The 17,293-nt window shown below is 37.1% G+C and overlaps 1 protein-coding gene across 3 annotated transcripts in view; it reads right to left on the minus strand.

The window, feature by feature from the left end:
* Positions 1-483: 483 nt before the first annotated feature.
* ano1a (anoctamin 1, calcium activated chloride channel a) overlaps positions 484-17,293 on the minus strand; it is a 99,048-nt gene continuing 82,238 nt past the window's right edge. For all 3 annotated transcript variants that reach the window (XM_088085677.1, XM_088085610.1, XM_088085653.1), the window contains 7 exons: positions 16,136-16,236; positions 15,329-15,471; positions 11,290-11,442; positions 9,836-9,888; positions 8,840-9,024; positions 8,133-8,238; positions 484-7,103 (listed from right to left, as the gene is read on the minus strand). In XM_088085677.1, the coding sequence (XP_087941803.1) occupies positions 6,870-7,103; positions 8,133-8,238; positions 8,840-9,024; positions 9,836-9,888; positions 11,290-11,442; positions 15,329-15,471; positions 16,136-16,236 (975 nt within the window). In that variant the 3' untranslated portion in view covers positions 484-6,869. The remainder of the gene's footprint in view (positions 7,104-8,132; positions 8,239-8,839; positions 9,025-9,835; positions 9,889-11,289; positions 11,443-15,328; positions 15,472-16,135; positions 16,237-17,293) is intronic.

The raw sequence follows: 17,293 nt of genomic DNA on the forward strand, positions 1-17,293 counted from the left end.
TCAGGCACACCTGGATGACGTCACACATAAGGTGCAGGGAATATATATATATATATATATATATATATATATATATATATATATATATATATATATATATATATATGTATGTATGTATGATGTAGCTTTTTATTCGTTTTTTCATTAATTTCATACATGGCTTAAACATATTTGGAAATCCATTGACTTACACACACATCTATCTATCTATATCCATATCTATATCTATCTCTATATGTACACATCTCTCTCTGTATATATATATATATATATACATTACACATTTAAAAAAAAGTTTCTTGTGTTCCCTGATAATCAAGAATTCCTCGCGCTCACTTTGGTGACCTCTGCTGGGGTTTCGTTTTGGGAACCAGTGCTCTTCATGACGTTACCACAGAATAAGATAAAAGTACAAGACTCACTGTAGTATATGTTGTACTTTAATGCTGCAAATGTGCAATTAATCAAAGTACCAATACGAAGTGAAATCAATGAATATTTAATAAATGTTTAAACTCCAGGCAGTTCATCTCTCATTTATTTGCAGTTAGTTTAAACAAACAAAAAAAAAAAGACTCAAAGTTTCCGAGACAGACGAGTCGGTTACACATGCATATACACTCACGCATGTCCTGAAATGTGCTTTGACGTACATTACAACAAATATCAGCATGTCACAACAGCTCGCAGCGTTTTACTGGTGCTGTAAATACAACATGGCGACAGGAGACCTCGTGAGGGACATCGAGGGGTCTTCACACGCGACCTCCGGTTATAAGAGATTCAGAGGAAACTGAACTCTGCAGTGTACGTCGTCTGTCACTGATGTCAACGCCAACCCTACGTACGAACAGAATCTAGGATTTGGTAAAAAATAAAATGTGCAGTCTTTGCTCAGAGGAGCGAGTCACGTCCCAGAGAGGATTTTGTGGTCTTTACTGGGAGATGTTTTTCCCGCCATCCTTCAAAGATACAGCGGCGTAGGTCCATTTTATCTGGTACTTAAAATAATGAAAACAAACGAAGACACTGAAAGATCAGCGGCCCCCCCAACACATTAAACGCACTTAGAAATGCATCGTCATGACACTAAAAAAATACACAGTTATACACTATTTTGACCTAAAGTGATTATACATCACTGATAATTAAAAAAAAATATTTAGAGTACATTCTATCAGTCTGGGGTGAGGGCTTAAATTTTGGGGTAGTTTCATATATTTACAGCGGGGGGGGGGTTGACACATGGATGAGACGGTACATTTACGTTCTCCAGTCACTCACGTGTTTTTGCAGTTTGATAAATACAAACAAGAAAATTATCATTCAGTCTTTGTGCTTGAACAGTTAAAGATTTTAGGAAAATGCCAAACTACGTTACGAGGTTAACCCTCTATGGTACCGTGCAGCCTCAAAGTAACATTTTAGCACAATACATCCTCAACTGTGCATTAACACCTGAAAAAAGAGCCGGGGTCCGAAAGAAAACAATAGTTTATATTGTAACGTGAATTTCTGTTGTGTCCCTTTTTTGGGGTCTTCTTCACAATTCAGCTCCATCATCCCCAACTCTCCACAAAAAAGATCTGAAAACATCTTTTTCAGTCATTTTACAATCTTAAAAAAAGAAAAAAATCACAATTGAAGCAAACCTACCCTGACATATTTTTAAAAAAATTTCCTTACATTATATTTATTTGGTTAGATCACGGTATGTACGCTGAATATTGAATAACATATTAATATTTTTTTATAATATTGAATAAAAAACAGGGAAGTATTTCAAACCTCTTTGGACATGAAATACTTAACTTTTGTTTATGAAATATATGTTGTTTTTCTTGTTTATACTTTATGCTGTTCTCCTATTTTATTTGGCATGCTCAAAATAAATATCTAACTCACTAACTTTATTATTTTATGACAAAAAACAACATTAAAAACATTTTTTTTTACCAACTGGCATCATTATGTGTACCATAGAGGGTTAATATAAGGCATGATAATAAAATGCAGAAAGAGTGCGGCCTTTCCTGGTTCCACTGGTTGTATGAAAACTGCTAAATGGAGATTTCGGATGAGCCAGGGAGGATTTTGGGAATCTGTGTGGCAGCAGGGAGGATATAAGGCAGGATGAGAGTCAGTAAAACTGTCACTGCCCTCGAGCGAGACGCCAGAGAAATTACAATCTCACGTTATTTTAAATACCGCAATAATCCTAAATCCCAGGATTCCAAAAATGCAATTTTTATGTTATTATATGAGCACAAAGACACACACTGTATGCATGCACATGTATATGTACACGTGACATTAACCCCTTACTACATGGATCGACATCAGTTTTCTTGTGCTGCACTGAGATACCTTTCAAAAGCATTTAACCCTTTGAAAACCTGGACAAATCTGTTTGATTTCTTTCAAAAATGGGAAAAAGATAAGCAAGAAAATGATAAAACGTGAAAATTACTTTTAAAAAAGAGAGAAAATTATAGGAATTAGCAGAGATCAAACAAACAAATCTATATCTAAGATTACTATAATCATATACTTACAATTATGTTACAGAAAAAAATCTTTTTTATTTTAGCACGTTTTTTTTTAGATCATGAACTTGCTCATTTTTACTTTTCTTTTCTAATTATCAGGTCATTTTCTTATTTACTTTTGCTATTTTTTGAGCAAATTCTTGCTAAATGCTCATTGCCTTCTTCCTGTGTTTTTAAAGAAATGAAGCCAACTTGCTCAGGCTCTTCCACATGAACACATTAAAGGGATAGTTTGAAAATTTGGAAATAGGTTTGTATGAGTTTTCTACTATATTTTCACCTGTTAAAGGTTTTTTTTCGGGAAGTTTTCCTTAGTCGCTGCGGGGGTCCAAGAACATAGAGATGTATGCTTTAAAGCCTTCTGAGGCAAACTGTGATTTGTGATAATAGGCTTTATAATAAAATAAAACTGAATTGAACTGAGCTGAACTGAATGAGTTTGGCACTGAAGCTAAACACTGAACTGCTGTTGACGGAGTCAGCAACAAAACATATTTTAGCCACCTAAAAATAATCACACCTAAAAAAAAAATCTATAAAAAAATCAATATCAGTTTACATCTGTGCTATATTGAGAGTATTTTAACTGCTTTACCTTTTTAGTCAGTCAGACAGTTCAGACGGGAAATCCTTAAATGTCTTCAGTTGTATGCTCTCGTCAGAGCCACCAGACTCCACTGACAAAAACAGTCATTTTAGGTTTTAGGAGCTGCTGGTCGACTGCTGCTTCTGTCAGTTAGTCATTTTGTCTTCATGTGTGAATTTGGTGAAACCCAACTTACAACAAACAACCTTTTAATGCCAAAGTCACATAAAAACACGAACTAACTAACAGAGCAGGGAGCAGCAGACCAGCAGCTCCTGCGCTCAGCGATGTAAAATTCCTGTTTTTGTAAATGGAGTCTGGCTTTGAAAAGAGCAACACAGCAGCTTAAGTTTCCTGTTGGAAATCACCGTCGAACAAAAAGATAAAGCCGTGAAAATATTCTAAATACAGCGCACACTTGAACTGATGCTGATGGGTTTTTTTAGGCGATTAAAATATATTTTGTTGCTGACCACGTGCACATGTTGGACTCCAGCCTGCTTCCTCAAACTGAGGGCGTTCTGGCTGACGTCCACTGTTTGTAATATCCGATCGATGGAGGAGTCACTCATACAAGCTCACTTCAAAAATCCAAACTATCCTTATAGTTTGGGTTTTCAGTGCACAACCTTAAATCGATCATACGTTTTTATACTCAGCAAAACCCGCTAACAAATAAAGCCGAGCACCTTCACGATATACAAGGTCTGAATGGCTTTTATAGTTTTAATCAGCGATACTAAAACATTTACTCGTCTTCTTCTGGGATCTTTAAAACGGCAACTTTTCCCATCGATGGTTCAAAAGTGACTGATGATAAACTGTATAAAAAATGACAGGAATTTGGTCTGAAGAAACTCTGTGAGGTGAAATCATTAAACCGCACAGTTTTTGATCCAAAAGACACCAAATGAAGCAAAAGATTAAATGCTGGATTCTCCTGTTTCCTTGCAGCTCTTTAAACCTGTATTAACTGGTTTTGTGGCCACTGGGGGGCAGCAGACGCCAGCTGAAACACACTGACATCACTTTTTAAGTGTTACGGCGAATTTGTTTGCAAACAGTTGTATTCACACATCCAGCAGACACAGAGCAGCATGGGCGTTCATGTAGAGTCCTGTCGATTATAGCAGCTAATAATGTAAAATATCGACCATCACTATGTGTCGTGTTAAGTGTGTCGCTTGTAGTAAAAAACCCACAGAGAGTAAACAACAACTCTGAAGTTTCCCTCAGCTCCACAGCAGCTCTTCAAATGTTATCAGCCCATTAAATGACCTTTATCAGTTGTTATCACCGTTGTAATGATTCAAAACTGCACCTGCCAGCAGGCCAGCAGGTGGTTTTAAACAGTTAACTATTATGAAGTAGTTGGTGAGGTTTAGGTGAACTTTGCTGTAGGATCGTCATTAGCGCACACAGACTGTATATAAAGGTGGACAACATGACCCCAAAGTCAAGCTTTTCAGTCTTGATCGCCCCCTGGTGTCTGACAGCAGTATAGGTCATAAAGCCCGCCCCTTCATGTTAGTGAGTGGGACAAACCAAAAACTCAACGTACACGCCAAATAAATGTTTCCCAAAGATGGTTTCTGTCACTGGAGGAAGTTTTCATCACTCTGATGTTTGTTCGAGTGTTTGTTGTTTATGATAAGTTCTGTTTAAATGAGTTATTTCATTATGCCGTGATAGCCAATCGGTGCGCTCGCATTCAACACTGCTGCTCGCACCTGACAGGTGTTTTGGCGGGTATCGCTACAGCGCAGAATCTGGCTATCAATCACCCTCGCAAGATGGCAACGGCCGTATCTGTCAAAATTACTACTGCCACTAGAGGGCGCTGCCAAACAATAAACGTGATTATAAGAGGCAGAGTGAGGCCCTGAAGTCGATGCTCCTGAAAACAGCCATTTAATGGGCTGATAACAGCCACAGCAGGTTTCACCAGAGAGTTTTAGTGTCTTTCAATTCATTATTTTGGTTTTACAGTCTGCAAACTTCGTTGCATTAACCTCGTTTCCAGGAGCTAGTAGACTTTTGTCTAAAAAAACCAAAACAAAACAAAACAAAAAACACTATTATTTGCTCAATATCAAAGAAAAAACAGATAAAGTTTTAACAAGTTAGCCCTTTAAAACATGAGCAAATCTTTTATCTTTCAAAAAAAGGAAAGAAAGCAGAGTAACCTAAAAAGAAATGACCCAGAAAAAACAAGAAATCAATTTTAAAAAAGTACAAGAAAATGACATGAAATAGCACACGTACACACACACAGACAACACAAAACAAACACACACGAAAACGTCCTGAAAAACAAAACAAGAAAATGACCTAAAAAGGGTGCTTAAAAATTAAAGTAATTCTGTAAAATAGTTTTAAATATTTAATTATTACATAGTTCTACTTTTTAAAAAAATTAAACAAAGTTCTAAAACTATAAATATCCTGCAATTTGCGGGCCGTTTTTTTGCCAAGTTGCTTGTTGTTTTTTTCCCATGAAATCAAACCAATTTGCTCCGGACAATAAAGATTTACATTCCTGGGAAAGGCATCTGAATGCAGCTCGAGAAAAGCGATGTCGATCCAGTTTTCAAAGGGTTAATCAGAGAGTGCCGCTCTGTGCTGAATGTGTAAATAAACGTTTGCTGATGGTGGTTTTAATATGTTAGTGCTGTGTTTTTAGCTCGTTCTGCTGCAGCTTTAAGGAATTATTTCCATTTTACACCTTAATGTGCGGAAAATGTTCCTCTCGAGGATTGTAACGGTGTAACAGAAGATGTAGTGGGTTTCTACAGTGCAACACCTCAGCCAGGTGAGAGGGAGCATGACATCACTTTCTAAATCTCGCCATTTGCAGCTTTAAGAATTCCAGTTCATTGGAATGAATAATAATAATAATAATAATAATAATAATAATAATAATAATAATAATAATGTGACTTGTGCTTCCAGGAATAACGCCACTGTCAGGCAGTTTGTTCAAAATGTAACAATGAGCCAAACGACGCTCGTACACAAGAGAAAAGTACAAATCAGCAGGCCGAAACCTCCCAGCAACCGGAGCACATGTGCTTGAACATGTTGCATATTCAAAAAAGTACATCGTTAAATTCCTGCATTTGTGCAAAGAAAAACAAAGGCCCGTCTGAGCTTTACACGCTGACAGCCGGAGGGAAAATCTCCTCATCTCACCGGTAAGATATCAGGAGGAAAGTCTCCTCAGAAGGACGTTTGGACGGATTTAAACATACAGACGCTGCATTCAAGTCCCGTGGGAGAGGCGGCAAAGCGTGACTCATCAGGTTGCAGGTGGGGTTTGGCTCTGTTTTCTCGGACGTCCTGAATGATGATCTCATTGACGAGGAATTTTCCCAGAGTCATCCGAAGCGAATGGCTTGTTCCTTTCAAAATACAGTACATCCAATAAATAACGTTTTGTGAATCCTGCGAGTTTGGTCCAATTATTTGAGTTTTTGGTCAATGGCTGTCTGTCGTGCTGTAAAATGTTAACGTGGGAAAAGTGTTAAAAAGAGGCAACCAGTTCTTTAATAAGGAATGTGAATATGTTTCGCAGCAAAAGCTGATTATTAAAACCTGTCCACGTGTTTATGGATGACTGTCCTAACCTCGAACAGCTGGCGTGCAGCTGATTAACTTATTTACAGTTTGTGTACAGGTGTGCTGTTTGCTTGTTTGCTTGTTTGCACTTTTTTTTCCTCCCAGCAGCGAGGAGCTTAAGAGCAGTTTGCGTGCGAGACGGGTCGCGAGCGGGGCTGCGGCGGGCTCTGACTGTCTGCGGCGGAGTTGTCCAGGTTGTGGTTTTCCCGCATGGTCAGCCGTTTGCCCTGCTCCTCCTTCATGAAGAGCTCCACCATCATGATCTTCTCCTTGTGGATCTGGAGGCTGATGTCTTTGGGGATGTCCGGGATCAGCCAGTCCACGAAGTCGCTCATTAGCATCACCACGTTCTGCGCGGGACAGAGCAGATCGGATCACGTCACACACGAACCACCGAAGCACAGAGCCACAGATATTACAGCCTAAATCAGGATTATGTAACTTTGAACAAAGTTTGTCAAAATAATACAATCGTACGTGAAGACCTGAGGGCAGCACGTGATATCAGTGTTTTTAAAACTCAAGACCTGCTTCTATAGTCTGACTTTTAACTGAATTTTATTTTATCCTCTTAGTCTGTTTTATTGATTTACATATTATCTTATTTTATTTTAGTTTTAGAATTATCGTTTATCGTGCTGCTATCTAATTTTTTATCAGTTTTATTATCTAATTGTATCATATTTTACTGTTTTATATTTTAAGGTTTTAATATCTAATTTTATCATATTTTACTGTTTTATCTTTTAGAGTTTTATTATCTAATCTTATCATATTTTACTGTTTTATCCTTTAATGTTTTATTATCAAATTTTATCATATTTTACTGTTTTATCTTTTTGAGTTTTATTATCTTATTTTAGCATATTTTACTGAGTAATTTATTATTATTTTATTTTATTTTATCCTCATTTTTTTGAATAAAATAAAAAGCCAATTTGCCCAGGTCTCAGAAGGTTTAATAAAATTAAATAAATTAAATGTGTTTCCATCTCTGCTGAGATACGGTTCTGTGTGAAATTAATTTAAAAAACCATCTCATATAGACGCCTGTCCCAAATAGAAGCCTGCTGAGTTCAGGCTCGGGCTATTGACTGAAGTTTACGGTAAATAAGTTTTATTTGAAGGTAACAACTTGTTGCCTGTTCGCTCTTCATCACACACGCGTCCACAGAGACGTTTCCACTCTGTGAAGGACCGCGTGTCGCTCAGAGGTCATAAATTCATCAAATATAAATGAGTCGTTTGCACGTTTGTTTGCTTTGCACACATACGACATGAATGGTGAAAGTGGGTGACACGGCTGTTTGAAAGCATGTCGAGGCGTGCAGTGTGTGTGCGCGCTCTCATATTTATTATCTGTGTGTGTTGTTCCAGACCTGAAAGACGACGACGAAGGCGAGGCGGGCGGACAGGATGGCCCAGAACTCCTTCGAGAGTTCATATGGCGTGCTGGACGAGGGAGGCTCTCTGTAGTCCTTATATCTGCAGACGGAAAGACGTGAATAATTTAAAAACATAATTTAAAAAAAAAATCATTTAAAAACACAGGAAGAACACAAAATGAGCAGCTTAGCAATTTAAGTCCTGCAAACTGCAGAAAAATGATCTGAAAATTAGTAGGGAGGGATTTTTATATATTATCAAAAATTAAGAGAAAAATTGTCCAGAAACTATATGCATAATACTTTTATATATTTATATATTTAAAATTATTTTACAGAAAAAGAAAAAAAAAGTATTTGATTTTTAGCACTTTCATTTTCTTTTTCTTCTTTTTAGTGCTTATTTTCAGGGAATTTTCTTGTAATTTTTTTTTTTAATCTCTTGCAATTTTTTTTGCCATTTCTTGTTTAGCTTCTCGCCTCCCCCTTTTTTATTTTTATTTTGTGAATAACATGGAAACATACAGCACAAAATAAGTGACAAACAAAAAATGAATAGCAATGAACGAGACGAGGAGGGGGACAATGGTGACGTTACACAGACGGTATTTGGAAACATATTTTTAAAATATTTCTTCAGTTATTGTCTCGACACGTCTGCAGCAGACTCGTGTGCACTCGGCTGTAAAGTGAGACCTCACCTGCAGATTTCGACCCTGTAGCCCAGATGCATCGGCTGCAGAGGGTCCGTCCCGGGCTGGAAGTCGCTGACGTTGAAGTAGGACAGAGTGTGGTTGACGAAGCCGTGCATGGAGCCGTCAGGGCTGTACATGTACTGATAGACGAGCCGCGGGATGAAGTCAGAGGTGAAGGAGATGACAAAGGCCTGCGGGACAGAGAGCCCTGATTAACAGTCACTGTCAGACATCCTGTGCAGACTTTTGGATCCTCCGACTGCTCTCTTTCGAATCAAAGTTTCTGATCTTGCATTAACCAGATCTCAACGTAACATGGCTGTATGTGTGACTCTACGTGCACGTAGATCGATATTATTAAACTGGAAACAAGCAGAGGCTCCGACCCACTCTGCCCTCGTGGAGGACGTTAAGCACCACCTACACTTGGACAAGATCCAGTTTTCACTGAGAGGGCGTGAGGAAAAACTGCAGCGCACCAACCTTCCTCCCCTAACTCGCCCTGTTTAAATTAAAAAATAAAAATAAAAATCAGAAAGGCACTGTTGACTTTCATGACATCCTTCTCAATCCCCCGTACAATTTTATTTATACCTCTGTAGATATGTATGTGTGTGTGTATGTGTGTAAATGTATGTAAATGCATACATATGCCTATATTTTTTCCTGTTTTCTCTGTTATTTTATTTGCTTTTTAATCTCTTGCCCTTTTTTCTTTTTTATGTGAAAAAATATATTTTGTAAAGTTGTTTGAGATGCTTGACATGGATGACATCTTACCCTTTAGGCTATTAATTGTATTTATCAAAAAATGTTTTCCACCAATCGGTATTAAAAAAAAAAAAATCTATTTTCACTGCATTTCCATTCAAACTGTAAGTTAATTTTGAAAACCTGAATAAAAAGATTTGGGAAAAAGAAAGAAGAGAACGCCATTAGGGAGTTTTGCAAACGTGTTTTGGGCGTGCGACTGCACAGCGACTGTACGGATGTGAGACTTACGTTCACGATGACTGCGACCTTGCTGAGGCCTCTCAGGAGGTTGTACCAGATACCTGCAGAGAGACAGAAGGACTGTGAGCGGCGGAGCTTTTAACATGAACGTCGCTCCGGTTTTCGCCTCGTTACACTGACCTACAGTATGATTCAGTAGATTTTACTGATTACAGGGTTCATACGGACATTTCAAGTACTTTTTCAAGCACTATTTTTAATTTTTAAAGACTTAACTCGAACCTGCTAATTAACTTTTTAATATACTTTTTATTAAATGTAAATAAATGATGTGATCGATGACTCTTTTTTCAGTGAAGGCTCATTTATCATAACTGACGGCCTCTCTCTGCTGCGTCTCTGACCTCTAAAGATCGTTTCGCAAAAGGTTGTTTGTTTGTTCCAGCAGATGAAAACTAACGAGGACAAAGTGTTTGCAGTCAGAGCCGCACACTTTCACAGGAAAGCCTTTCTTTTACTTGAGTTTTAATTTCCTTTGGACTTTCTTTTCTTTCTTCGTTTTTATACACCAAATTGTTTTTTTTTAATCCCTTTTATTTTAAAACCTGTTGATTTTAAAATGTGTCTCTTTTATTTTTCTGCCTTATAAAGCATTTTGTAACACTTTTAAAAGTGCTTTATAAATGAGTAAATACGCAAAGCTTTTTTTATATAGTACTTTTTTAAAACACGCAGTTACAAAGCGCTTCACAAACACATGTACACACATTTTCATTTTGTTTTTTAGCACTTTCTTAAGGTCGTTTTGTGTTTGTTTTTCTTTTTTATTATTCTTTTTTGTTGCTTATTTTCATTTTTTGTTTAGTTGCTCGTTGCCTAGAGAGCCAACAGCTCAGGTTTCAAAGGGGTTAACTGCTGAGGTAAAACTATCAGGCCCAATTAAGGGAATTTCTGTTATTATTATTATTATTGTTATTATTATTATTATTATTATTATTATAAGGTGAGAACATCTTCACCATGTCAGCACTGTGTAAGTTCAGTCAGTACCAGCCGCCACTAGATGGCAGAAGCACAGCTGTGGACAGACGTCATTATGTGTGTTGCCTGTTTTCATAATATCTCTTTGACATTAAAGCTGACTGTTATTATTGTGATTTAAATATGAATATCTGGTGCATTTAAGGATGCTTTCACATCCAAGAATCACTGCCTTCGGAGTCATTATGTTCGCACCCTCATTTAAAGAATGGGTGAACGTTTTTCCAAGTCTGAACAAGCAATATTTACATGCCTGTGTATGTACGCTGAAACTTGTCTGAGGAATTTTAATTTCTAACACTGAAAGGAAACACGGAGAAATAACGATCATTTTGAAAATAAAGCTAAAGCGTATCTCTTCTCGCTGAGGCTTTTCTACTGGATTATTATAATGTAGGTGATGCAGCTGGAAACACCTACAGGAGTAAACGCTTATTTCAGTTGGGTTGGGGGACACTTACCGATGTCTTTGGCTTTGCATGCAATCGGCCTTCGCAGCTCCATAACGAACTTCTTAGCATCCAGGCGAATCTCGATGATGTTGTTCAGGAGAGCGAAGAGCGGAGCCAGAGGAAAGGAGGCCACGAAAAGAGTCACCATCCCAAACTGGATAACTGAAGACAGAGACGAGAGGAGAAATTAGCAGAAGGTCCTGGACGGACACTTTGTGTTTGAATCCAAAAGAGAAACTGAGTGTGGACACTGCTGATCCATGAAGTTTGGGTGAAATATGTGAGGCAAAAAAAAAGGTGCTTCAGTGCATCAGTGCTGCTGCATGCATTAAAATAACCTGCAAAACTGCTTCATTTGTGCTCATGCTCAGATAAATATGGAGCCTTACAGCTTAAAGACGGACGTATCTACTGTAGAGCTCGTCTGATGAGAGGAAATCTCCACGTAAATTTAAACTGCTTTCATTATTTATTTGAGCAGCACAACATATTAAAAACACCACATCTTGATCCGATACCCTTGTCTATGAAAAATCTTTTTTTTTTTTTTTTACCTCTCTACCTCTTTTCTAACGCAGTTTTATTTTATTGATTTTATTTATTCAATCCCCCCTTTTTTCTTCCCAACTATTTATTTGTTCATTCTATTTTCTTTTTATTTTGTTTCTTTTTAAAAAGTTATTTTCCCTTTTTAAATGATTGAAAGGTCTTTATGTTATTTAGAAAAATACAAAAAAATAAAATAAATAAATAAACAGAATAAAAAAAAAACCCATCATTAACATTTTATCACTATCTAAGGCAGTTATGTCGTAAACCTGTTTTGTAATTTTCCAGAGCAACATTTGCAGCCGTGTTTGTCGAATGATGATGAAAAATCTCGTGTGGCCAGATATCTTCATGCTGATCATAATGATAGGACTTTAATGTGTTTATGAGGCTGTTCAGGCTCTCCCCAGTTAGTACGAAAAAAAACCAAAGAGAAGATGATATTAAATTTATTATCTGGGAACATCCAAGTAATAATCCTGAAGACATTTTTTACATGACTGTCTGATAATTTACTATGTATCGCCAAATGAGGTAACACGATGTGTTGGGCCTCTTTGTGTTAGGCAGCTGACCTGAGCTCGGTTTTCACAGTTCCCGGGACATTTTCGAATACTGTACTATCATGCTCATCTTCTTACTTTCTATTACTGACTGAAAAAATGCAGAAGAGAGTCAATCAATACTCGTTAGTTTAAAAGGTTAAATGGTCAATATACTAATATACTATATGTCACACAGGCACCAAACACGTTATTACACCTGACTGACCCAGAATGACTTCAATCAGTGCGGAGCTGTTTGAGAATTGAGAAGTGATTTATTTTGTGCCGTGGCTGTGCAGAGACGAGGGCGTGGCTCAGGGTTTGTTGGACCTGTCGTTCATTTTTGTGGCCGAGTTACTTCACACACTCTTCTGTGCGTCTTGCGTAATGCTCACTGTGCACCAAAACTTGCGATGGAAAACAGATATGTGATTTCTGAGATGCAGCAGTGACTGATCAGAGAGACAGTGACGCTCTGCTGGTCACAGCTAAACGAGGAATGCAGCTGCTGCAACCTTTCTTTCAAATGATATCCATCAAGGACACGAAGAAACGCGAGTGTCGAGCTTTAAGAAGCTTTAATCCTCTCTGAAGTACTGGGATTAGCCTTCGCCAGCTTTTAATATAGATCTACTCCCCTGATGAGAGTTATGGATCAACTGCTTAACCCTCTGAAAGCTGGATCACTTTTCTAACGCTGCGTTCAGACACCGTTCACAACATTGAACATGAACATGAACATTCAACCGTGAGCAAATTGGCTTGTTTTCTTTTGAAAAAATGGGGCAAAAGGCAATGAGCAACTTCTGCATATTGCAAGAAATTAGTAGATTTAGAAAAAAAGATATGGAAAAGATTTATTTACAATTATCATTATTATGTATTTAACATTGTGTTGGAGAAATAATATAATTTTTTTGGCACGTTTTGCAAGTCTTGTTTGCCTTGTTTTTTTTTTGTTTTGTTTTTTTTCCCTTTTTCTTTTCCTTTTTGCTAATTTTGGAGTAAATTATTTTTTAAAAAGCAAGGGAAAAATGTCCAAAAAACAATATCTATAATCATCTTGATTATATATTTAAAATTTTACAGAATTATTTTTTTAAGTTCATTTTTCCAGGTCATTTCCTTGTTTGTTTGTTTTTGTTTTTACTTTTTTGTATTTGTTTGTTCACTTATCTTTTAAAGATTATTTGGTGGCTTTTTTAGTCTTTATTTGACAGGAAAGCTGTAGCATGAAAGGGGGAAAAAAACAGAGGATGACATGCAGCAAAGGGCAGAGGGTGGAATCGAACCTGCGGCTGCTGCGGCGAGGACATTACCGCTACATACGGGGGGCCGGATGAGCTATTAAGTGGAACTATTTATTTATGCTAAATTTTAGGTATAAAAGTTGGACTTCCGCCACTTTTTGGGTTATTTCTTCTTTTGTTGCTCATCGCCTTCTACCTATATTTTTGTAAGAAATTAAGGCGATGTGCGCAGGTTTCAAAGGGTTAATAATATAGATCCAAAAAGAGCAATTTTGAGCAGCCAAATTAAAAGCAGCAAACTGTAATCTACTTATCTTCATTAAACACAGAAACCTGCGGTGCGCATGAAGCATCATCTATCAGAGTTTTCCACATCAGCGACTGATAATCTGCGTGCTGTGAAATTGGATTTTTATTTAATTAAAGGTCGCCGCTGTGCACCTCAACAGAGACTTCAGTCTCAGCTCGGAGGAATATGTTTGCTGGCTAACAAATTGTTCTTAGAGAAGCTGACATTTGAGACGTCAAGCAAAGGTCCGGATGCAGGAGAGTGTTTGTTGGTGCATCGAAGGCAAACATTAAGATGATTGTTTTAAAGTGCTTGCAGCTATTATGCTTATTAGTTCTGACCTTAACATGACATGCTCTGCAAAGGTTAGGGTGTTAAAAAGGTTGATATCAGCGCAGAACACAGGCTTTTCTCCAGGATCTATTTTGAGTCAGAGACAGACAGCACTTCGACACAAGAGATGAAGACCTTTGCTGGAAAATGCATTACTGAGGAGGACGAGCAGCGTCAACAAGGATAAAACACAGGCGTCATTATTATAAATAACGATAATGCAAGTGTAAATGTAAATGTCAAATCACGTCTCTCTTGTGATATTTACTGTCTAACGTAGTTACAAAAAAATTGTATTACACTGGACACAAACAGCTGCCTCCTAGGAGAAAGTTCTGTGTTTGTTTGACCCATCTTTATACTAGAGCCAGACCAATTTATGGGTCAACCGATATTATCGGCCGATATGAGCCTTTCACAGACATATCGGAGCATATCGGCATTGGTATATATATTTTTTCCAATTTGCGCTGATGAAAAAAACTTTTTTACAGACCATATAATGCAGAAAACGATGCTTGGGTGGTTTAGAAACTTTCACTGACTGATACTGAACAGGACTGATGTGTATTTAGCTATTTATGTAATTGTATTTATTATTTAGATAAATGGTCAGCAAAGACCAAACAGTACTTTTGTTTATTATATTTGTATTAATTTATTTTTGTTAGTGTGTAATGTTTTATAAGTAAATTGTTAAATAAAAGTTGTTTGTTTAAGAAAGTAGTCATAAAGCTATATTGGGCAAAATCAGAGCACAATCCACATAAAAATTATGTTTTTTTATTCCAGCTGTAGAATTCAAAATATTGGCCGCCATGTCGGTAATCGGTGAATTTTCTCTCTATAAAATCGGCATCGGTCTCAAAAATCCCATATCAATCGGGCTCTACTTAATACATAGCTTTGATGGGTTTACATTAGAGTTAGTCAACATATTCTTACACAGCTGATGGTATGATATCTAACAAATTAGTGCCCCTACCGTTTAGGTTTTGGACCATGAGGTTTTTCAAAACATAACCAAAAACTTTGTTGTATGTTTGTGTATTTGTTTGCAGCTGACTCGTGTTTAGACTCACTCATCTCCATGTACTCGGGGCTGAGGCCGACGAAAGGACCCAGGATGTGGTCTTTCTCGTGGCGTTGTAGAGTTTTGCTCAGCTCCTCCTCTTGCTTCGAGTCCAAGTCTGACTTCCTCCTCCGGAGCAGTTTCTTCAGCTTCCTGAACACAACAACAGCCGAAGGCAATGAGACTTTTAGACTTTTTACTGGAGCCTGACCTTTACTGGATTCCTAACATAAAATGCACATTTTTGATAAAAAAAACCTTTAAATTAAGTTGATCCCTAAAACTAATGTTGCCTAGTCCAGCAGTCCTGCAATGAATCCTCTCCCATGAAGGTTATCATGGTTAGTTTGGAGTTTGTAGAGCTGTAAAATGCACTGCATTAAAAAGAAGGGGGCTCTCATTTAGCCTACACTATATAATATAAATGGGGTGGACAAAATAATAAAAACCCCCCCCTGTATAAGTCAGTACAATACAATTCATTTTTCTAGTATTTCTTTTACGTTATTCAGTTTAGAGCTGTGCTTTTGGTGGATTGTGTGATAAGAACTGAACATACAGTACAATAAACTTACAAACTTCCTTTTAAGTGTACTGTAAGGACAAAGCAAGACAGAGAAAATTGCAGGCTGGCAGAGTTCGTCAAGGTGTCCTGTGGTTCGCAGGTAAGTGCGTCTGAAAACCAGACAGTCATTTAAATGATTCCTCTCAGGCGAAAGTACAACTGAGTGGGTGTGCATAATTTGTTCTGTGGCTCGCTGAACCCACGTATCGTGATCTGTGCTGAACCGTTGCTCGGCTCGTGTTCTGCACTTACGGTATGCCAATCTCAAACAGGTTGTTCTGGATGAGCTGCTTGCCCAGCATGGTGATGCACAGCTGGATGCACAGCTCCATGAGGCAGCCGGCATGGGCACACTGGAGAGAGAAAGAGAGGGGAACGACGTGTCAGAGAGCGGCAAGAAATCAGCCTGAGGCAGAGGAGCATGGAGGGAGAGAGGGAGTCAAGAGTTCAGAGTGGAAAAACAAACCACAGACACAGATTTTATTAAAGGGGCTGAACTTTGTTAAAATATAGATGTATTTTTTAATCTCAAGTGGATCTTGAAAAAGTCATCAATGCTTTCATCTCGTCACAATTGGACTACTATAATCCCGTGTATGGGAGACTCATTATTATTATTTATATATATTTATATTATTATTATTATTATTAATTATTAATTCAAGAAAGGGGAGGCTGGGGTGTGACTTTTCTAAAATTATTTATTTATATATTTCTCTTTTTTAAAAATAATTTTTGTTATTGTTTTTTTGGGACCCTCCCTCCGCCATAAATATATATTTTTGCAATACATTTTTAATATATATATATATATATATATATATATATATATATATATATATATATATATATATATATATATATATATATATATATATATATATATATATATATATATATATATATATATATATATATATGTATATATATGTATATATATATATATATATAGTCACAAATGAAGTTACTGGATATAAAAAAAAGATGTTTAAAAGTTAAAAGCTGAAAACCAAATCTGGAAAAAAAACTTTATTTCTCACTGTTGAGAGACTGGATGCAGTATCTGGTTAAAAGAACAGTTTATTTTGTGCGAAATTTTAAATGAGACAAGTAGTGTAGAGTGATTTTGATGATGGAAGCCTTTGTGGCGCATGATGTCTTCAAGGACTGCCGGAAAATTGAACATCTGACAATAATTTAGGTTTTTACAGTTTTCTTGTATGTTAAATTGTGTAATTTTGGTAAATACGTGCCTTTCAAAACTGTCAGCAGGGTTTGGGGTTCAGAGGGCATCTAAATAATTAACAATTATAACTATTTAAACTTGTATGTCCGTCCCCAGTGCTTAAAAAATACTTCACATTCGTACACTGTTTTGCCCCACACCTCCCCCCTCTTAAAAAAACAAAA

Source organism: Plectropomus leopardus, chromosome 1 (genome assembly GCF_026936395.1).
Source record: "Plectropomus leopardus strain MGB_pleo_1.0 chromosome 1, ASM2693639v1, whole genome shotgun sequence".
NCBI lineage: Eukaryota > Metazoa > Chordata > Actinopteri > Perciformes > Serranidae > Plectropomus > Plectropomus leopardus.